Raw genomic sequence first — 23,585 nt, 5'->3', positions numbered from 1 at the left:
ACATTTGAGCCGCAAAGTGTCCAACATTGCTCTTTGGATATGTACAAGTTAAGTCTCAATACACATTCTGTGCAAATGAGACGAATGGACAAGTAAAATACATCAAACCCGGCTCTTAAGACATTGTTTAATAACTCTGATACAAGAAGTGAAAAAAACTTCGGAATGTTATTTTTCTCATAGCACCGGAACGCAACTCTCATAGCTTAAGTTCACTAATCCTTTGTGCAACCTGACTTATCTGTCAATGCATACGTAAACTCCTATAAAACTTCTATAATACGCATCTGCTGACTCTTGGAGATCTGGATTCACATCAACATCGCCATATGACTCACTGTTTGGGAAGTTGAAACAATCGACATCTTGGTTTTCATCGTTAATGGGGACTCCGCATCGGATAGGATATTGCAGTTAAACATCAAACACTGGTTCCGTACCCGTTCTACGAAATGCTTTAGGACATTGATATTAAAAGTTTTAATCCTTTTATTCATTTCGATCTGATAATCTACCTTGTTGAGTTCTTTTTCCGGATGACAAATGGTCGCTTCTATTGCATAAGCAATTTGTTACTATATGTATCTCTTGGGAGCAAAACGAGTACTTTTACCCCTTCTCTCAAATTACAGCTTCTGGTCTTTCTATCATAAACTTTCTTGTACCTTCTTGATTATTCTTGAATTGTGCGATGCGCTAGTTCACACGCAGATTCTAAACGCTCTCTTAGATCCAGAACATACTGATTCGTTGTCTTTATTTCAGGATCTCTAATTTCCTTGGTCCAAAGTTCCTAAAGAAAAGTCATTGGCTCGATCACAGTTCTACCATATATAAACGGGTAAAATCCTAGCCTTTCTTGGGGAACTCCTTTATAGGCAAATAGCAACGCAGGGAGGTATTTATCCCAATCCTTAGGACGGTCAACACACATTCTCTTCAACATATGCTTCATGGTACCATTGACGCGCTCAACTAAACCATTACACATGGGATGGTATGGCGTCGTAGTTAGTTGCTTCAATTAGATGAGCTCCTTACTTCCTTCATTAAAGCTGACGTAAACTGGCTATCCATGTCCGTGAGTATATCTTGTGAAAAACCTATTCGGGAGAAAATCTCAACCAATGCTTCGGCGACGAGCTCCATGTCAATTCCTGGTAATGCAATCGCTTCTGTATATATGGAAGCATAATCCACGAGCATTAAACTGAACCTGTTTCCTCTGTTAGTTGGTGGATGCATAGGACCGATAATGTCCACTGCTACCCTCTTGAACGGGAAAATCTATCAATGGCATTTCAGACAATTGCGCTTTAGATGCTCTTCCTTTCTGATGTGTACGTTGACACAATATCTCAAGAGTGGTAGAATCTCTTAATCTCAGATTTCATCCCTGGCCAGTAAAATTCGGTTTGAATTCTGTTTATGGTCCTATTTGTAGCTAAGTGTCCTGACATGATCGACTCATGGGCTAGCCTCATAACGGTATCTCTGTATTTAGATGGAACAGCGAGCTGATTTTAAATTATGTCTCCTTTGTATTCTCAGTACATCAAACTATCTCTGGAAAACAATATAACCTTACTATCTCGGGAAGTCTTTCGCTCCTTTACATTCTCTCGGATAATAGATAGAGTTGATTCAACCTCTTGCTCCTTGCGAATGTCGTCTGGTTGAATAGTGTCTAGTACGATCTCAGAAACTTAAAGTTGTGGATATGGTCTTGTTTTATCCCTTCTTTGTTGTCTTGTTTCCACAGCGATTACTGCTTGCCATTCTTGGTTTTGGGTCATATGACTTTCTTGCGTCATTTATTTCCACAAATGATTAGGTCAAATACTGGATTGTCCATGCCCTAGAATTCCAAATTATCTGTCAAGTATGGAGAATCAATATCCATGCTTGCAATAGGATAAGTCGTTTGGAACTATCAGTAAGAACACAAGTGACGTACTCTCCGGTAAATTTGTAATCTTGTACTAAACTCTCTCTAACTACAATGTTCTTACATCATTGTGGCGGGATGTCCATTAACAAATCCTGCTGAAAAGAGTAACTGGAAAGCTGGACTACGAATCATAGGCTCATCGATTTTACTTACCCAGGAATCAAGTGAAGGGCTACTGGTGAATATCAAAGTATACTACAACTGACTCTACCTGATTTCTTGTCGTGTGAATCTTCCAGAACAGATGCAGAAAACTAAGCCTTTAATTTCTTTGGATAGTTAGGTGCTATGTGTCCTTTTTTATCACAAATGTAACACTCACGCTCCAATATTGATACAAACACGTTCAATTTTCTGGATGCTGGGGTTTATGCGTATCCTTACCTTTTGTACCTTCGACAGCTGGTTGCTTCCCCAAAGGTTTTGGCACTGATGTAAAACATTTGTATTCCTAGACACTGAAAACTGATCTTCAAGTTCGCACATTTCGTCAGCTGTTTTCGGTACATTTTGTCTCAAAAAAGGTTGTTAATTCTAGACTGAAAACGTGTAGGATATGGACGCGTAAGATCAGATCAAATAAATCATCTTCTGTCCCGGGTGTCTTCATCACTTCAATTCATCTTGTCAAATATGACCCTAATCTTACCAAAATTTGCATGAATGTTTCACCTGGTCCGGGTCTGCTGGATCTAAACTTCCTCTTAAACCCATCTTCCGTCATCTCGTATCTACGAAGAAGAGTTGACTTCAATTCATCGTAATCTTGGGCTTTTGCTGAAGACATCAATGCGTAAACATGTAAAGCTCCCCCAACGTAATAAAGCACTAAGACTTGTAGCCTACGCTTCTTTGTCCCAATATTGACTCGTCGCATACCTCTCAATTCGACGAAGATAACTGTCAATTTCATCATACCTTTCATCAAACGGTGGAATCTTTGGCATTTTCGCTCTTACATACATATCTATATCTACACTCTTACCAGTACCATTTTTCATCATCATTTCAAGTTCATGTTTATGTTTTAATTCTTTCAATTTTATTTGTTCATTCTAACCTTTCCATTTCTAATTCATATGCTCTATCTTGTCTCTGTTTCTTTCTCAAAGCCATTCTTTCATCTCTCAACGCTGTTTCACATAATTCTTTAAATCTTGGTTAGTGTAACCCCCCCCCCCCCCCTCTCTTTACGAAATTACTAGAGCTGTTCTAAAATAGTATGAACTAAGGCAACTTTCCTTAGGAATAATTACATACTAGTTGCTTGGAAGAAAAAACAAATATTTTCTCAAGTTCATATGTGTCAAAACGATTTGGCTTACTTAAATAATTTCAAGAATGTTTGGAAACTGAATTTGACGCAAGAGACGTCAAGACGTTTTCAGTGAATAATGTCAACCTTCTTTTAAAGCGCCTGATTGAAATGTTCATATAATACATAAAAAAGTGAGATATGTTTTTCAAATATGTCTATATTTGCATTCAGAAAAGGCCAGGCTGTCAAAATTTACCAAAAAGTCCATTTGTAAAATTTTGACCTTAAAAGTACTTTTCTAATGACGCAGTCAAGTGTTACTTAAAACATCTGACATCTTTTTGATTAGCGTTCTTTGTAATACTGCCTCACGAATTTTAGATTCATCTCCTTGTAAATGAGATGAAAGACTTATTTGTTGCTTTGCAACAAACTGGTATTATTATTATCTTTTCCTTATCGATTTTTACACCCTATTTCTAACTAACAAATCGATTGATTTTCATGAAAAATTCAGGTTTGATTAAACTAAAAAATATAATTATTCCTTGTTTTGGAAAAAAAGTTTATAAACATCGTTTTTTTTTTTTTTGTTTTTTTTTTACAAATCAAAATTCAATTTTATGTTCTATTTTTCAAAACTGATTCCTCTCATTAATTATTGTTAAGCTATTAACATTGTTTTGGAAAAAATACAACATCTTATGTTTAACTGCTTTTCGTAATTAACTTGCGATAATGTATTCGGCACGTAACATGACAAACATAACGTCATGACAGGCACGGGTGTTTCAGATTAGATCTAACAAAACGATGTCCATTTTCTCGGTAGGTATTTGCACAATGAAGAATTCGCTCTTCACAAAGACCATCAGTAATTTAAAGACCATCACCTGTATATCTAGAGAAAAATTTCTGCAAGTAATGTAAAACAACACAAAAAATAGTCAGTAAAACCAAAACGCACCGCTCTTCATTTCACACACAGTGAAGGATGCCTTACATGTACCATGCCCATAGACATAAATAAGATTTTATAGGATTTTTACATTTTATACTTTACTTACAATTATTCGAATATCAAAATATTCGTCAGTCATTTTGTTTTAATGAATGTATCTCTTTTCGCTAGTTCCGCAATTTTGAAAGGCATATCCCTTTTCATAAGTTAACTACAGTGCAACTGTTTCGACCAGATTTTATCTGATAGTTTATCCGAGGACCTTACACAATAAACACACAAAAAAAAAATCAGAATGATCTTGAACAGAAATACATATACTCTGAATCTGGTATTTAAAGAGTAATTGAGTTTCTCATGACAGCATTTTTGGAGTTTTTGGAGACCAGGTCTCTCAGTGAACTGTCGGGATTTCGATGGGCACTGATTGTTGTCCTTATCAGATTACCTGTTTTAACTATTCTATGATTGATTGTACATGTATGTTGTTTTACGTCCCATTTGAAAATTTTTCACTCATATAGAGACGTCACCATACACCTGTGAAGGACTTCAAATTTTGACTTTTACTCGGCACTCAGGGCCATTGAGCAGTGAGGGATCTTTATTGTGCCAACGCCTGCCGTGACACGGGGCTACGGTTTTTAAGGTCTCATCCGAAGGACCCGCAACTTTCACTTCAAAGTGCCGAGCGCATGGCCAAGGAACAGTTGCTACCCATTTTTTATCGACTTAGGTCAGTCGCGGCCGAGATTCGAACTCACGACATCCCGATCACGGAGCGAGCGCTCTACCGACTGATCTACCGTGAACGGTAGCTATTCTATGAAGGAAAAATTATTTTTAAACATCTACACGAGAAGAAGAAAGAAAACACTTATTGTGGCATTGAACTCTACATTCAAATTATCCACGCCGTTTTATCAATCTAAAAAAAATGTTACTTGCATTACTGTGTCGATTAAGAAGAATTAATATGCCATACATGTATCTTGACATGTTCGTGACCAGAACAATTTCTATGTGACTTTGCCTTACGTAACATTAACATTCGCTGAGGTAAACATCGTAATCTTTGATTACCTATCACAGACATTTGACGTTTTATACCTTTCCCTTTATACCCATAGCTCCCTTTCTAAGGAGGAATTCTTCAAAATCATAATTATGTCTGTTTAATATTTATAATATTCCTAACAATCATTTAAAATGAATTTGAATTACAATATGTATATTGAATTCCGAAACTTCATAAAAAACTTAAAACAAAGATACATATCGGTTTCTAGTACGAGGGGCATTTGAAAAGTTCTGAGATATGCTTGCTAAAATATTAACCATTACACGGAAGTTAAGAAGTTTGGTACCATTGAAAAGAGCTGGAAAATTTGCACCTTTATTAACGTCCTTTTTTTTATATTTATGACGTAATAACTCCAAATATGACGTCAGAATCTCGAATGTTTAGCATACTGAAAAGTCGCGTTTTTTTTGTCCACATGAGAACATCGAAAAAGTGCTGTCAAAGGCCTCTTTGAAAAGAAATTTCAAAGAAAATTTGTATGGAGATAGAATAAGACTGTAAGAATGGTACAGTAAATCAGTAATTCTATATTTTTATTTTTTTTGCTTGGTTAATAAGCACGGTAATTTTATCTTAGGCGTTCATAAAACATTTTTATTTATATGATTTAGATGGATTTTCGGTCTATTATATAGCTCTCCACTATATTAAATAAAAGGTATCCTATATAAAACTGAAGTGTAACGATGCAGTTTTCCATAACTGTATCTTGAGTGTCGGGACTCTTACCGTTTACGAATAAGACGTACAAAATATTCCCCCGGACTTGTTACTGTGCGTATTTTTTCATATTATTTCAACTTCGGCGATCCAAAATTCACTTTTACCTTTGACTTTCGACTCAAAAAAATAAATCGAGCTTCTTTGCTATGTACAATCTTATTGAAAAGATACTTGACTTTCTGACTGACAATATCTTTGTGTTTTTAGAGGAACAGTTTTTTTTTAACAATCTGTTGGACGTCCTTTGAATCCCAATTGCGCCTATTTACTAAGAGACCTATTTTTGTATTTATATGAAGCAGTATTTACCCTAAAAAATTGTACATGAAAAGAAGAAAAAAACCATTGCTGTGACCTCAACTCGACATTTCGATGACATATTATCAAACTTACAATAGTTATTTTTATTCGTATGGCGACACGATATATCCCATTGAGTATGAAAAAAAGATAAGATCGAGTCTGACAAATCAGTTTCATATCTGGATATTTTATTAGAAAAATATGTTAATGGTAACCTAATTACAAAAATTTATGATAAACGTGATGACTAACTTTTCAATCGTCATCTTCCCTTACTTATGCTGCAATGTACCCTTATCACCTGCATATTGGATTTATTCCTCCAAATTGATTCGATACTCAAGAGCAGGCTCTACGTACGACCAATTTATTTAAACGAGGTATGTCATTGACAGACAAGTTGAAACAAGGAAATCAACATTCTCATTAAAAGTCATCATTTCGTAAGATCTATGGTCAATGCAATGACCTTGTCAGCAAATACAATCTACCATTGAGGTATGCGACCTACGTTATCCTCTGATTCAATGGAATTGAATGCATAACAAATACGCATGGGCTGAATACTCACTATATTTAGAAATAATTTCCAAACTTAGTATCAGTATGTTAAAGCGGAACGTGCCCTTATCTATGACCATTTACTGATTATGAAGAGTTATCCACCTTTGTTTTTACTCAATAAAAATCAATTGTAAAACATCTATCTGGTGAACAATGGTTCTCAATTTTTCTTCTATTCTTAACAATCAAATACATGTTTCCTCCACAATATTTATTGATACTCTTAGCATTTATAATTTTTTTTATTTTCTATAGTTTACTTCTTTCAATAGAGTTCAATGTAATCTTTGATTATTAATTTCTGGTTAAGTTATAAAAGTTTTTAAAAAATTCTTTTGGTAAATCCTTTTCTAGTCTAAAATGCTTTAAGATAATATCGGAGTATTTTATATACGAGTTATTTTTAAGATTAGAAAATAAGGTCCTAATATGGGTCATTTATCTTACGTCAAATGCTGATTGATATTTTTCAAACTAGTTATTAGACCATTTTTATTTACAAGTTGAATTGCTGACAGATTTTTCCTCTTTTTCGATCATGACAAGGAACATACGGCGGGTGTGACCGGTCGGCAGGGGATGCTCACTCCTCCATGCTACCTGATCCCACCCCTGCTGTCTTAGAAGTCCGTGTCTGTTCTGCTCCTGATTATTTGTATTGTTTGAATGGACTTTTGAGCTTGAATGCTATTTCTTATCTCCATATATCTCATTGTAAACATACCCCCATACTATAATAATAACAGTTGAAGTTTTAAACCATACTCCTCGTTCTTAAAAATATTACCTTCTATAATAATAAGAAGATAATACACGAACGTCATCTCGAATTTTTTACGACAACTGCATTGTCTGGACTTTTTGTCTACCTTAACAATGAGCTTTAACAAAAGAAAATGACGTTTAAAACAAAAGTTTATTATATGCTTAAATTCAAAAATTAATATTTTTACTATTTATTTTTTTTTTATTTCAGGACAGCAGGACATCTCGATAAAGACCCAGTGTATATGAATATTATTTTAATATTGTTGAAGACAAAATAATGGTAATTTCTTCATTTTTCGAAAGTATCCTTAATTTGAATATAAGTGAAGGGTTTAAATACTTAAAAAATTGAAAGAAAAGTGAGGAGCAAAAACATGTAACAAGGAATGAAATATGTACTATCCTCCAACTTCTCTACTTTTAGTTGGCTTCCAATTAAAAGAAAAATACTGAATATATGAGAGAAAAAATATTATTTTCTTGTTGCTAATGAAATCACGCTTCCTTCGTATTTACATTTGTCAGTGAAAATTAACAGACTTTTGTAGTTTTTCATTCGTCCGTTTTCTAAAACTGGACGTTTTATGTTATGACCTTCATGTCAATCCGTCCGTCTGTCCGTCTGTCTGTCCTCTAACCTTTAATTAAGATGCTATGGCAAAATATGGAAAAATCCTGTTTGACTCATAACTAGAAAACTATCAGAACTAGAATCACTAAACTTGGTCAATTAATGCACCTAAGGTAGCAGTTGTTTAGCATCCTACTTCGAGGTCATTGTATCCTTTAAGTAATTTTTTTTTAAATGTTATTTTTAAATTATACAATCCCAGAAATTGTAAGAGCATCGCAGTACATGTATCCTTATTTCCAAAGAAAAAAATATGTATATAACTAGAAGATAGAAGATAACTAGAAGAGCAGATCCTATGTATATCTCCTGGAAATTGGACAAGAAATCAGCCTCTGAATTGCTTGTGTTGGATTAATTAGTTCTTGTTGGCTAGCCTAACTTTCAAAAAAATATTGTGTAAAGTAATTAAAACTAAGTGTAATATATTTAAATCTAATTATACCCCTGGGGTTGAATTTGAATGAACATGTCCGTCTGTCTGTATCAATTGCAGCTTAAAACTAATCATTAAATCTAAAAAAAAAATCACCAAGTATTAAAAAATGTTTTATTTGTAAAGTGACTTGGTGATGTTGTATTTCAAGTTTCATGATTAATCAATGTGTTAGTGAACACAGTTTCTGATAAATTGATTATCGGGAATTATAGTTTAAATTATAACATTAATTTCAGGGAAACTCTTCACCTAGACCATCAAATACAGCTAGAACTTCATCTTCAGCTGAAATCTCGTCTACGAATAAAAAAAAAATCCACAGCTGAAACCTCGTCTACGGATAAAAAAATATCTACAGCTGAAATCTCGTCTGCAGATAAAGAATTATCTATAGCTGGAATCCCGTCTAAAGATAATAAAATATCTAAAGCTAGAATCTCGTCTACAGATAAGAAAATAAGCTTTAAGCCTAATGCCAGTAAGTACGTATGACGCAATTACTAACATTTTAGGTTTGGTACATTGGTATTAAATGGAATATATGTTTTTATGGAAGCAAAGTCAAATTTAACATTATATTTTTGTAAAGAATCAATTTTTCTCATCTACATTAGAAGCCAATGTTTCTTTTTAAAGGGATCAACATTCATAAAAGCACTTTTTAGAGGAAAAAGATGTCATATATATATATATATATATATATATATATATATATATATATATATATATATATATATATATATATATATATATATATATATATATATATATATATATAATATCTGTGAGAAACGTCATAACTACTAAAAGAAGTCTCCATTTTGGACTTCTTTAGCGACATAAATCATTCTTGGATTTATTCATGTCAACATCTGCAGAATAAACGATAGATCATTGTTTCTTATTCGAAATGAGATGACATAATAGCCAAAATATCGGATACATTCATTTACCTCGCTCGTGTTTCACATGTTTATCTGTGAAAAATAAAAGTATCAATCATTACTTCTTGTCTGACCGGAGGTTGCATCATTCAACAAATAAAGTTATCGGACATCTTCATATAAGTGAGTATGAAGAATATAGAATTTTTTATATGCTCTCTTCCAAGCTCTTGTGGGCGCAGGTGTATGGCGCTTCCGGTGAAAAGAAAATATGATTCGCACATTTACTCATTTAGCTCTACCGTCTTTAAGAAATTTGAGTTTCTTTCAACCGCAGTTTTGGAGAAAACATGTGAACAAAAAAGCAAGAAAATCAAAGTTAACTGCAGTAATGAAGTAATGTAATCAAGCAAAAAGAAGTTAATATTGCACAAATCCTGAAAGTTTCATGGAATTCCATGCCTCCGTTTTAAAAAAAAATTGCGTACAATAAAGGAAAGAAAAAAGTAAAAAGAAAAATAAAATTAACATGTTCCGAAAACCACGAAAGACCCTAAAATATTCAAATGTTTGACTTATGGATGGTTACTATAAGGACTATGGTCCCTTAAAAATTAATTTTAATATAATATATGTATACCTTTATTAACAGGTTTGTTTAAATAACGCGTGAAAAAAAATCATTTATGAGATATCTAGAAAAAAATGAAAGTCTTATAAAGATCTAATTTGTATGATTTGTTGGTTTTTCTTGTTATCTTTTTTCCTTTACATTGTTCACAGGATTTTAGTTGTGAAGTATTAGAAAATGATAATTTTCTTCTAGATATTTTAATATTTGCTTTCTTAGAGCTGGTCCTATAACTCCTAATAAAAGGATATAATTGTACCTACAATTTACATATATTTCATTTATTGGCATCAATTAGATTTATTTTATTACTTGTTTAGTCTTATATAATCTTTTAAAAAATATAGGACGGAAAGAAATGCAAACATTGTTCGTACTTTGATCATGGATTTCTGGGAAAAAAAACTATCAGTTACGTTTAGAGAACAAGATATGAAATGATAGTTAAATTAATTGGTTGGTGTTTTACGTCCCATTTAAGAGTTTTCCTCTCATAAATAGATGCTTGCCTATCATATAGGGTGGGGCGCTTCAAATTTAGACCATTACTAAGCACTCATGGCCATATGCTGTAGCAGTGAGAGATCCTTATCGTGGCAACGTCTTTCCTGACACGAGACCTCGGATTTTAAGTTCTCATCAAAGAGACAGGAAACTTTAATTTTAAAATGTGGAGCCCTTGTCAAAGGAAAAGTTGCTGCCTGTCTTTGCCGATTTTGGTCTGTCGCGGCTAGGACTTATACCCACCACCGTCCGAACACGGCGCTTTACCTATTGAGTTGCCTTGATGGTAACATGGAAACTGTAGTCTTCAGATGAGGTCTTATAAATCAAGGTTTTGTGTTGCAGTAGGTGGGGTTAGAAAAAAAAAATCGTCATTACTCACAGTTCTTAAGTGTCGATTAGAGTCATAGTAATCGAAGGGACTTAAAATAAACAAACAAACAAAACCCTGATGACAAGAATGAAAAGTCAAGAGGATAATAAAACTCAATATAATATGTTAAAGTTAGATTAATACCTTCATTACAGCTTTTCAATTTATAAAAGCATTTAGCAACTACATTGATCATGTCTATTATTATTATCCTTACTGTTCCTCAATGTATTGAACGAAGCTTGATTTATTTTGAAAATAATTATAGATGTAGATGTTCCTGCACAAGAAAGTCAAAGACAACTTACACCGCCTACGAGACAAGAGAAAGCTTCAAAGGAAGCTAAATCCCTGTTTAATGAACCTACTTCCAGACCTTTTTCAAGTCATGAATTTTTACCTAGAGCTATTCCGAAAAAGCACAAGTTTCTCAAAGACAGAAAAAGAACAAAATTCGTATCTCATGTGAAAGCACCATGCCAGTGCTCAGATAACGTTCTGGATAAGGTACAGACACTAAAGGGATTTCTACTTGCTGACCTTACAGCTACAATCTTAGATGTTGTTGCATTTAAAATTCCATTTAAAGGATATCTGAGTGACCCCATCAGCAAACGCTCTAGACGTATGTCAGCACCTTATCATGCGAATGAAACGGTTGTTAGGCCTGATCAAAGGAAGGTTCTCTGCTATTCCAATGTGCATACACTTTTTAATGATACAAGGATTTACTCATATGAAAAACTTTGTAGTAGAATAAGGGATGCAGGTCAGAAAAAAGATATCATTTCTATAAAGTTCCATTTGATGCTTGCAAGAAAAAAAGAAATAAAAGGTCTATGTGAAATTTTGTGCACGGAAAATTCCGATCAACAAATTAGAGACACAATGAAGGGCTTTTTAAAAAGAGAATTTTACAAGATATACAAAGAAAAGTTCAAAGTTTTAAAAATATGGTTAGGAAATAAAGTACCTTCTGATTATAAATTTATGTTTAAGGAATATACCCCAGAAATGTTGCGCTTCGATACTGTTGTCTTTATTGTGGAACAAAATACACAGCAGGTCACAGACAGATCCTTTTGCGAATTTCATCTTGTCGTAGTATCAAAAAATGATTGCAACACAGAAGCTCAGAGAGTACTTCAACATGAGGCAGAGGAACCTACTGAAACAGCTGTGTCTTTGTCCGAAAACGAAATATCCGACTTAATGAATAAACACAGTAATATCACTATGATTAATTCTTCTAGGATTCGTTCATGTGGCTATAATACGCAAAGCTTTCATATACAAAGAACTCCAACCATTGTAATTTACTGTCAAGTGAAAGGTGTGATACCATTAGGCGAACAAATGTTCCCAGAGGAAATAAATGGTTTCACAGTTGATGTGAGAGAAGGAATATGTGCATTCGCTGTGGAAAAAATGCGAATAAGTGAACAAATCTCTGCAGAAGAATGTACTAAGTCAGGGACACTTGGAGGATTTATTGACATTCAACGTGGTAAGTCATTCATAACATGTGCACACGTTGTTCTACCAACGAAAGTATTGAAAAGCAAAACGGCAAGTGAATATGCCCGAAGGAGGGAAATAAGGGTGTTTGATAAAGAAATGAGAGAAATTGGCAGACTTACAAAAGCAGTTTTTAATCATGAACAAGACGCAGAGGTCAGTGTTGATGCAGCCATCGTTGAGATCACAGATACACGTAGATATCCTTGTGATGGAAATTTTGCTGACGTCTTTTCAGTTAATCAATTAAATGGAGCAGGTAGGTAAAATTTAGAAAATAAAAGTCACAACTAAATTTTATATATATATATATATATATATATATATATATATATATATATATATATATATATATATATATATATATATATATATATATATATATATATATATATTCTAAACATTTTCAATCCCCCAAGGCATTCACTGTTATCCTTTACACATGTCTTAAGTCTTTGTATCCATGTCCAGAAAACCTCAGCAAACCTATTTTTAGGGTCCTCCCAAAGATTCTGATGAATATAACTTTCCCTGACATATCTAATATTGTACAATCTTTCTTTGATTGTTTTCGTGTATTTTTAGAATAAAAGGATCTCACAATGGCTGAGATCTAGCAAATATGGGGGATGGTAAAGCTCTGTAAACTTTCTTTTCTTCAGAATTTCATTTATTTATCTATGCTTATTTGCAGCAGCGTTGCCAGGTACAAGAAAATTAACCGGGGGCGGTATTTGGACTTCCTTTGCAGGAAATCTGTTCATCTTTTCTCAGTGCAATTTTAACATAAAAAAGTTACAATTGATGGCCCTTCCTTTGTGTGTATCTACATGTTTTAGTAGACCACAAGGTTAAAGTTCTTGCGGACAATAGACAAACAGATTAACAGACAAACAGAGAGACGGACAGACCAAAAACTGTATGCTCTGGGTTCTTCTATGATGGGAACATAAAATCAAAAGATTATCAAAAGCAGAACACATATTGTAAGTTACACATAGGCATAATCTCAAAAAGCTCCTGCTTTGGAGCGATGTACCGAAGGAGATGATATCCAGTAGCCTGCACAATTCTATGGTAGTACTTATTCACTATCTGAATGTGCATAGAATAGTTGAATACAAGACACGCAAAAAAAAAAAATAATAATGCATTTTTTTTTTTACTCTTCGACAGGTTTCTCGAGTGCTCAAGGACCACATTTTTCGAATGGTCAAATTGAACAGATCTCTACATTCAATTTTCGGAAACAAGTTATAAAAGTTGGTGCCTCTAGTGGAATAACCCTAGGTTGGTTGAGAACAGGAAGAAGCTGCGCTCAGATTATCGACGACTACGATATTGATGTCGATGGATTATTTCGAACTCGACTTTTTGGACAGTTAGAGGTTCTACCAAGAATAGATCCATCCCAGTCGTCTGATTCACATCAACCTTTTGTAAGAAGTGGAGATTCCGGTGCTCTTGTTTTTACCATTTGTAACGATAATCCCATTGTTTTAAAATGTATAGGAATAGTTGTGGCTATGACGTCATATGGAGCATGCCTCATGACGCCGATAGACAAAGTCCTTGATGCTCTTGATCTTAAATATGACTGTTTCTCGAAATTTTCTGTACCAACCAGCAATCAACCAACAGACTCGGAAGAACTTCGGAGTTTACTTTGGTCGATAACTCAGCAGCTTACTGTAGTGCAGTCAAACATGGCTACAAAAGGTGACATTCAAAATACAAATGCAAATATTGGAAATCTAAAAAGTGACTTAGAAAAATTCAATGACAGGTTAACAATGGCGGAAGAGGAAATTCAAAAGAAAAGAGGAGCTGAGAGAAATGCCGACAGTCATTAAATATGTAGAATATGTTACAAATATGACATGTGCAAACTGAATCTTTAAAAATCATCGAATAATAATCGTTACTAAGGCAGATTGAAGAACAGGATTTTAGTACTATATTAATTTATGTGAAAAGAATGACATGAACCTTTTTTTAATAAGAAAACAGGATGTGTTTGTGAAACACTGATGCCCCGTATGGGAACTTATAGCGAAGGGTAAATGTTCTCAAATGCAAATCAAATATGTTTGAACCCAAAGTAAAGATCATAAATCCAAATTTCTCCGTATACATCAATACGTGTGAGTATACACGAAAATCGTATTCAAATCGAGAATCAAATATTTAGATTTCATGAGATTGCATGTTCACTAAATGACATATCATTTTTTTTTTTCAAGCACAAGTGTCATTTTTAACTCCATGGAGCAGCTGCAATAAAATGGCATATTGCAAGTAAAACGTGTATTCGGGTTGTTCTTAACAGCATTTCTCAGAGAAGATCATGCAAAATGGTCCGGAAGCAAGTTTCTCTGATTGCCTTCAAACTTTGTGAGCGAAATCTAGTATGCATAAATAGAAATCAGACAAATTTTTATCGTGCTAATCAAACCCGTATAAGTTGTATGGCCTGTTACTAAAAATAGCTCTTATGCAACAAAATTTGAGGTAATATTTTTATTTTTTAGTCATATTTAGAGGAGAAATAAAATTGCAAGTCTAGAAATTATTCAATGATTTTATTTTGTAGTAAAAGAACGAAGGTTAGGTCTTCTTAGATGCATAGTCAGGATGATTGACATCCATTTTGTTTTAGTGCAAAAAGGTCATAAAATTGGCACTGTTCCAATTTTTGAAAAAAAGTGACATTTTTCTGTAGAATTGAAATAACTCTAACAACCAAAGCCGATATTTTAATCCAGTAAATTTTATTGCTTATTATTTAGGATGATTATGTTAACAAAATATAAAAAAAACTGCTAGTAAAAATTGAAAGTCAAAGTTTGTCAAATTTTCACATCAAAGATTTCAAGAACACAGTTAGCGCTACTCATAAAATACCTAAAAACTCCTCCGAAAATACAAAAAAAAAATAATAATAAATTCTAGAGTTTTTCATATCTGCATTTTAGAATTTACACATAAATAACTCAGAATTTAAAAGATAATAACTTTGAATCCAAATAATACATCAAAAAGTGGGGGGGGGGGGGGGGGAAATGAATCCCCTATAATCCATTACATGGATAATGTACAAACCTTTAAAGTACTTGTTTACTCAGAATACAAAAATCCACTGATGATAATCAAAACTCAGCTATTGAATTACTAAGACACATTGATGACCTACCATTTTTCTATTAGCCAATGAATTTATAGCATGAATTCACCATTTATAGATGTGAATTTTTAAATGTTAATAAGGTTTTTCGCATTAACTCCAGTCCTGAAACTCGCGCATGCGTATAAATACTTCCGCGAGGAAAGCGTCTTTGACAACAAACGCCCACAATGGTTCCCTCGTGCGTTGTTTACAAGTGCCACAATAAGGCGGACACAAAAAGCAAAGAAAGGGGGATAAGTTTTTTTAGATTTCCAAAAGATAAAAAAAAGCGAAAAGCCTGGATAAATGCTGTCCACAGAGACAAATGGCTACCAACCGAGGCCAGTTATGTGTGCTCTACTCATTTCGAGGGAGGGTGGCATAGTGACGACCCGGACAACTTTAGGCCCACTATTTTTTCTTATAAAGAAAAAATCCCTACATCAGGAGAGGAAGCACGGACTCAAAGACAACACCGGAGAAATCTTGAACAGGTAAATGAATTGAAAGGATAATCAGCATTCTAGTGGGGAACCAAACAGCCCCCCCCCCCCATTTCTATGAAGAATTGCACTATGATTTATGATTTTTCACATTAGTTTTACTTAATTTTTATGTAAATTTTCTTTCTTGGCATTTGAATTTATAATTTAGTTTGTTTTTTTTAAGTATGTTAATTTTTAATGTTCATTGCATGCATATACAAAATGTAACTGTTATATATATGTTTACATTTGATTTTTTTCCATAATTTAATTTACTGGATTTTTTTCAAAATATTATTTTTTTTTCAGTTGTTCATTATTCTTTCTTTATTTGATTGGACTACTTCCCCTAACTACAGAGCAGCTGTATATATAGTCAAATGATATTCCATGGTAAGACAAAAAGAAATACACTAAGCAGGTTTTTAATGAAATTTTGACATATTTTATGCTAAGTATTTATCAAAAAATGTTTTTCTTATTCTTGGATATATTTTAAACTGAGTTTTTGAGGAAAATGTTTATAACACATACAGTATATTAAGTATTTCATGTAATTTCAAATATCAAACATTACAACTATATGTGTATATGTTAAATACGTTAAAGGAAATGCTCATATTGATGTAGGAAATGGCTGAAGCAGAGAAGACAAAGGAGAAAATGTTACAAAAGCATCATGCCTTCTCTTTGATGGTAAATGACTACAGTTTGCCACCTACAGCAGAAGGAGACAACAGAAGCAATGACATAACAACGGAGATTGTAAACTTAGATGACACTGACATAAAATCATTTTCTGATCATGGTGAGATAGCACTAAAATCTGTGCTTAATACATAAGTTCTCTTTTCCTCAATCTTTTTTAACATTTTTTCTTAAATATTCATATTGCAATATTCAATTTAAATATTCACTGATGTACCAATGGTGTCAATGTAACTGTTCATCATAAAAATACTCTGTTTTTTTTAAAGATGCATTTATTTTAAAAAATAAGGTTTCATTTTAAAACTTTTATTGGGATGTAAATAGGGGTTAGTCATGTGATCAAATCCCTTTGGGCCCGAGGGCTGTATAATAGATTTAATCACATGACCAACCCATATTTACATTCTGATAAAAGTTTTAAAATAATACCTTATTACCACAGGCACTTGATTTGGTAATAAATTTTTAACCCATAGTATAATAATTATGTTGTTATTATAATATGGGTTGAAAAATTTATTACCAAATCAAGTGACTGTACTTATTACTTACATTTACATTTGTGACCATTTTTAGAACAAATATTTTGGTATTACAGCTTTAAACCCATAAAATGATTTAATTTTTTCAAACGGTATGAATTGTGTGTGTTGAACTCATCTACCATTTGTGATTTCATCAATCGTTTCTGACTGGACAATGAATTTAAGGACACAAGGCAAACCTGTTTTTACACAGATTTTAATATGCCTCGCTTAGAATGTGTTTTATAAGGGAAAAGTAACAAAACATGTATAATACTAGCTGCAATAATGTAGCCCTCTCCGATTTTTTTTTTTTTTTTTTTTTTTTTTTTTTTTGAGAGGTCCTGAAAATATCAGATTAAAAAAAATCGGAGAGGGCTACATTATTGCAGCTAGTACATTGTATAATACATGTATTATGGATGATATGATTGAAGTACTTCTGCACAGACATAAAACAATTCCTATATTAAGTGATATAAAAATGATATTTAAAATAAATGTTCACCTCTATCACATTATGTCTATTTCTATTTTATAGAAAAATAAAAATTGATGCTTTTAGCATGTTAGTGTACAGCATACCTACACTGGTAGTGTATTCAGTGTATTGTTTTCTAGGCGTACAAAATGATCCAGATCCAGTGTACACAGAGTGTAAACAACTTACACAGAAATGCTCCAAAGACTTGCAGAGTGCCCGGTGGAATACAGATAAAATCAAAGACAATGATGAGAAAACCAAATTTTACACTGGACTACCAACTTATGCTGTTTTTCTTTGGCTGTTTAAGTATGCTTTTAATTTATTGAAGAACATAACATAACAAAACAAGTGTTTTGTACATACAAGAGATTTAAAAAGAAATATTGTTGAAAATGACAACATAAGCTGAACATTGACAAGTGATGTATATATATATATATATATATATATATATATATATATATATATATATATATATATATATATATATATATATACCGTATATACTCGCATATAAGTCGGTCTGCCTATAAGTCGGTTGTATTTTTTAAGCTTATATTAGAGGGCTTGACCCTCTAAAATAGCAATCTTTTTATAACTCGCCTATAAGTCGGACATAGAGTTTTGGACCAAAGTTTAACTCCCAAAAAACCGACTTATAGGCGAGTATATACGGTATATATATATATATATATATATATATATATATATATATATATATATATATATATATATATATATATATATATATATATATATATATATATATATATATATATATATATATAAAATTCCTTTACAGTTTTTTGAAGCCTAAGGCGGAGAGGATGGTATACTGGACTGGTCCTTCTAAGACAGGAAACCAAGAGAGGACAAGAGCGAGTACTGGTTCCTTGAAGTTAATAGATCAACTGTTTGCTGTACTAGCCAGACTGCGACTTGGGTTGTTCACCCAAGACATAGCAAATAGAGTTGGGGTCTCAGTAGGCACATATTCAAAGTATTTCACAACATGGGTTTGTCTGTTACATGAAGAACTCAAAATTTTGAATCCTTTTCCATCCAGGGAAATTGTAGATCTAACCATGCCAGCAATTTTTAAGAAAAAGTATCCCTCTGTTAGAGTGATATTAGATTGCACTGAAATTTTTGTCCAGAGATCTAGTAGTCTAGTTAACCAAAATGCAACATTTTCCAATTACAAACACCATACCACCTTCAAGTTCCTCATAGGTATTACTCCTTCGGGTGTGATCTCATTTGTATCTGAAGGATGGGGTGGCCGTGTTCCAGATAAACAGATAACTATTAAGAGTGGACTGTTAGATTTATTGCAGGAAAATGACAGTGTGATGGCAGATAAGGGGTTTACGATCAGAGAAGCTTTACTTGAGAGAAAATGTCACTTGAATATCCCTCCTTTCATGGGCTCATCAGCACAGTTTTCAACTGATCATTTATTTGAGACCCAAGAAATTGCAGAACTCTGCATCCATGTGGAGAGAAGTATTGGGCGTGTAAAAAAATTTCATATTTTTGATAGAGTTCTGCCCCTTTCTCTTGCACCCCTGGCCACAAAGTTGTTTAAGGTTGCATGCTGGTTATCAAATTTTGATGTGCAGATTGTGCCAAAGTAACTCTTATTGAGATCATTTTGTGTAATGTACATTTTATGTGCACGAATGACCATCAAACAATTTTGTGAATCAAATATTCAGTTTCATTTACTGCTGTGAAAACTGTATTAGGCCATTCCAGGTTTTTTCTCTGTTAAGTGTCCACTCATCTTTCAAAAACCTACCTACCTATTTGCAAAAAACACACAATCCAAAATATAAAACACAGACTTTATAGTCATAAAAATGATGTCATTCAAAGGATTTGATTTCATTAATCTATTTTTCTTGTAGACAGATCTATTCTTTAGTAAAATCAATGTATTAAATGCTTCAAATATATCTAATATGACATATTGTAGACAAATATTTAGAGAAATTGACAGAATTCAAAGATTTCGACCAGAATAATCAATTTCAGGACCCTGATTTTGTTTGTTTTTCTGATATGGGGTGTAAAAAACCAAGGCGCATGCAGACGCTAAACATAGAAAAAACTAAGATTGGCCTTATCTGAGAAAAAAGGTATTATATATAAACATCTTGTGATATATAAATACAGCTTGGTCACATGATCAAATCCATGAATAATATATTTATGAACATGAGATTGTATAAAATGATGGTATATAGTGTCACTGTTGAATTGTTTGTTGCATTATACCTCAGTTATATTTATGAGCATGTATTATACACATGAATTACATGTAATAGAATGACACTGTAGAATTATCTATTGAGTTATACCATAGTCAACTGTTGTTATTTTAAGCCACATTTTTAAATATTTGCCTTTAATAGTCAGTTCATGTTAAGAATAATAAAATCTATGTAACTCTTAATTAAGTCTGATTTGTAATTTAAAGTGAAAAGGGTGCCTCAAAGTGAGGCATCAATCTCCAAGCCAAAGAGCACATAAAATTAACCACTTTTATTGTGTTGCCATCAAAATTATAAATTCATAAAGCTAGTTTTGGAATGACATTTTCTACATAGAAAGCAATAAGCTTTGGCATCATGCGAGTTACATAGTCTGCATCAAAGAGAATTCTTTCAATGAAAATATTTCCACATTTTGCATTAGTCCAAACAACGAAGTCACACCAAGGGAGACCCATAAGTGCCATCTCCCCTTGCACTTGAGCGTAATAGTCATGGTCATGTCTTAGCTTTGGCCCATCGTTTCCCTGCACAAGGCAAAACGTAGGATCCGAGAGAGTGACAATTTCCTGAATTTCCATCTTATTCACTGCCTTTCCTTTTAGGGAGAATGGACATTTAATTTCAAGCACACCTTCATCTCCTGCATCACGGACTTTTCCATCACTTGATGCCCCAAGAAAAGAATGAGAGGCACACAAGGTCAGACCTGTTTCCTCCACAACTACATCTCCAAACACTGATTTTAGTGCAATGTATTGTTGTTTTGCTTCATTTTCATGCTCCTGGCCCCACTTCACAGCAGGGGGTAATGAACTGTATCTGTAAGAATAGGTACATGTATTTGTATATAAAATTTCAGTTTAGGTGAAAAATACAAAGAAAAAAAGAAAGGGATTCTATTCACAGTATCAATTACTTACTCAATTACAATAACTATTAGGTGTACATGTATTCCACAACATTGATTCACATAATAATGAAATTCTGTAATGATGTTTTACAACAATAACAGTTCATTTTCCTTAGAACTTCTTGAGAAATTAAGGAGAAATGAGTGTTTTAGAATTAAAATGAATTACTCACTTGTGGAGACTTGATCCTTCAATGATATTATTTATCAAACTATTTGGACTACTTCCAGCCCTAAGAACTTGTCCAAAGATGGAGCTTGTTATTCTGCCTCTGTGTAAGTCAATCCACATTGAACAAAGTCTTTGACCTCTAGTTGAGAACTCTATGAACTGCACCAAGTCATTTTCTATGGTGAGGGGAGGTACTGAAAACATTGACAAAAATATAAGTTGTTGCAATTTATATATAAAGTAACTATATAAATCTTAAATAGGTATTAAGTGCTCCAAGGGTTTCTATAATATATGTCTATGTTACTTCACAACCTTTAAATATTTGACAGGGAAAAATTATGTGAAAATATATGAACTAGTAAATAAGTACATACCATTTCCTTGTTTGAACACTAGTTTTTCCATTTCTAGTGTACGAGGATCAACTTCAGTACTTATTGTAACTTCCTCAGCTACATCTGGGACATCATCTGGTATATTCCAGAGGTGTGTTAATCCTAAAATATAATGAACTTTATAATGTCAAATGTGAAATTTCATTTCTTTTAATTTTTCCTTTTTTTGTAAACATAGAGTAATTGCATGGCTAAATTAATGAACATAATAAAAATGCAATCAAAATTTCATATTTGACTAGTGAATGCACTAATGATAATTAATTGAATAAAGATGTGTAGTTCCATAAGGTGCAAAATTTTACATTACAATTGTAAAATAATGTTGTAAATATATATATATATATATATATATATATATATATATATATATATATATATATATATATATATATATATATATATATATATATATATATATATATATATATATATATACCAGTGTTGGGAAAGACTTTTTTGAGCTCTTTAAGTTGGTTCAGAGTATATTTCATATCCAGGCATCTGTCTTGCGGATGCCGTGGATCAAAGTCGATTGAGGTTACTCTTTCCGGTTCGGATTCCAGCTGAGGTTTGGCAAAGGACAGTTCACTTATAAGCTTGAGACTTTGTTTAGGGTTTCTGGGAACAACCTATTGGCATAGTTGTGAAGTACAGCTCTCGTCACCACAAGGACACTTTAAGCGATGCTTGCCATTTAATGCAAACAACAATCCTCCAATGTGGCTGCAAGACTGAGCTAACCTGTATATGGCAAAAGAGATGAAACTTATAAATCAATTTCCACAAGTTGAAGTTACCAAGTACTTAATGTATGTGTGATGATAAGGCACAATCATAATTATATATCTTTGGCAGATAATGATCTGTTTAAAATAGTGTTGATGCACACAAAGGTAAACAGATGGTACCAATTAAATTCATATTGACTTTAACATCTTAAATTCACAGATATAAAAAATTTAAAGTACATAAAGTTTAAATTTTGTTGAAAATTTCATACCCTATGGGACACTGACAATAAGCATATTGCACAGAAGTTTCTTTGCTGTTTACAGTTAGGCACAAGTACACAGTGTATTTGTCCTTCTTCATCGATGCAAGACATGAAGCCTTTATGTACACAATTTCACCATTTATCTGTAAATATTTTGAAGTCTTATTTAAGTTATGTATATAATTCAGGAAGAATTCTATATCTAAAATATCTGAGAAATGGTTTTGCAGATGATTAAAAGAAGTATGTTATATTTGATTGTTTGCTACTGTTAAAAATGGATTATTAAAAAAAAAATTATGGAAGCATTATCTAATATTACAGGAAATTACGATTGTGTACCTGTGAGATTTGTATATCCTGCACATCTCCAGCTTCAAAGTGTCGGACAGCTCTGTCCATTCCTTTGAAGTTTTGGACACCTCTGTCGGCACATAATGCACGGGCTCTAGTAACCATAAAATTGTAAATGGATGCAAAACTTGGACTAGGAAGCTGAGAATTTTGTACAGTGGTATAGCTGGTTTTATTAAATGGGGGCAGGATACTGTTACAAACTTGCACCTGATCATCTAACATGCCCGTAAGATTACTCTGTTGGTCAACTACTTGGGTAATGTGCTGGGCTGGGACACCGGTTGTAAACAGAAAATCCACCAACTCTTCTTTCTTTTTTCCTTTAAAGTCAAAACCAATGTCTTTGCACATTTTCTGTAGCGCTGATTTGTTTACCTTCTTTAAATTGTCGCGCGAAGCCATTATGTTGTCAAAGACGCTTTCCTCGCGGAAGTAGTTATACGCATGCGCGAAAGTTAGCACGAAAAGGTTTATACTTCAATCTTTTGACAATATTTTGTGAGAGCA

General features: G+C 33.1%; 2 protein-coding genes across 2 annotated transcripts; one reads left to right on the top strand and one right to left on the bottom strand.

Annotated features, from left to right (window-relative positions):
- Window positions 1–16,876: 16,876 nt before the first annotated feature.
- Window positions 16,877–19,602, top strand: LOC133174549 (uncharacterized). The gene is made up of 3 exons (XM_061309662.1): window positions 16,877–17,051; window positions 18,100–18,271; window positions 18,768–19,602. Exons 1-3 carry the CDS (start codon window positions 16,877–16,879, stop codon window positions 19,600–19,602), a joined length of 1,182 nt encoding a protein of 393 aa, XP_061165646.1.
- A 930-nt stretch (window positions 19,603–20,532) lies between these two features.
- Window positions 20,533–23,278, bottom strand: LOC133174655 (uncharacterized). The gene is made up of 6 exons (XM_061309745.1): window positions 23,064–23,278; window positions 22,728–22,864; window positions 22,164–22,468; window positions 21,704–21,826; window positions 21,328–21,520; window positions 20,533–21,063 (listed from the first exon to the last, which is right to left on the bottom strand). Exons 3-6 carry the CDS (start codon window positions 22,216–22,218, stop codon window positions 20,541–20,543), a joined length of 894 nt encoding a protein of 297 aa, XP_061165729.1. The 5' UTR covers window positions 22,219–22,468; window positions 22,728–22,864; window positions 23,064–23,278; the 3' UTR covers window positions 20,533–20,540.
- Between the last annotated feature and the right edge of the window lie 307 nt (window positions 23,279–23,585).

Source organism: Saccostrea echinata, unplaced genomic scaffold (assembly GCF_033153115.1).
Source record: "Saccostrea echinata isolate AGI-Se365-2 ecotype Australia unplaced genomic scaffold, CSIRO_AGI_Sech_v1 ptg000058l, whole genome shotgun sequence".
Classification (NCBI taxonomy): domain Eukaryota; kingdom Metazoa; phylum Mollusca; class Bivalvia; order Ostreida; family Ostreidae; genus Saccostrea; species Saccostrea echinata.
Note: the sequence above shows the minus strand (reverse complement) of the source record. Positions and strands in the feature narration are given on the sequence as shown.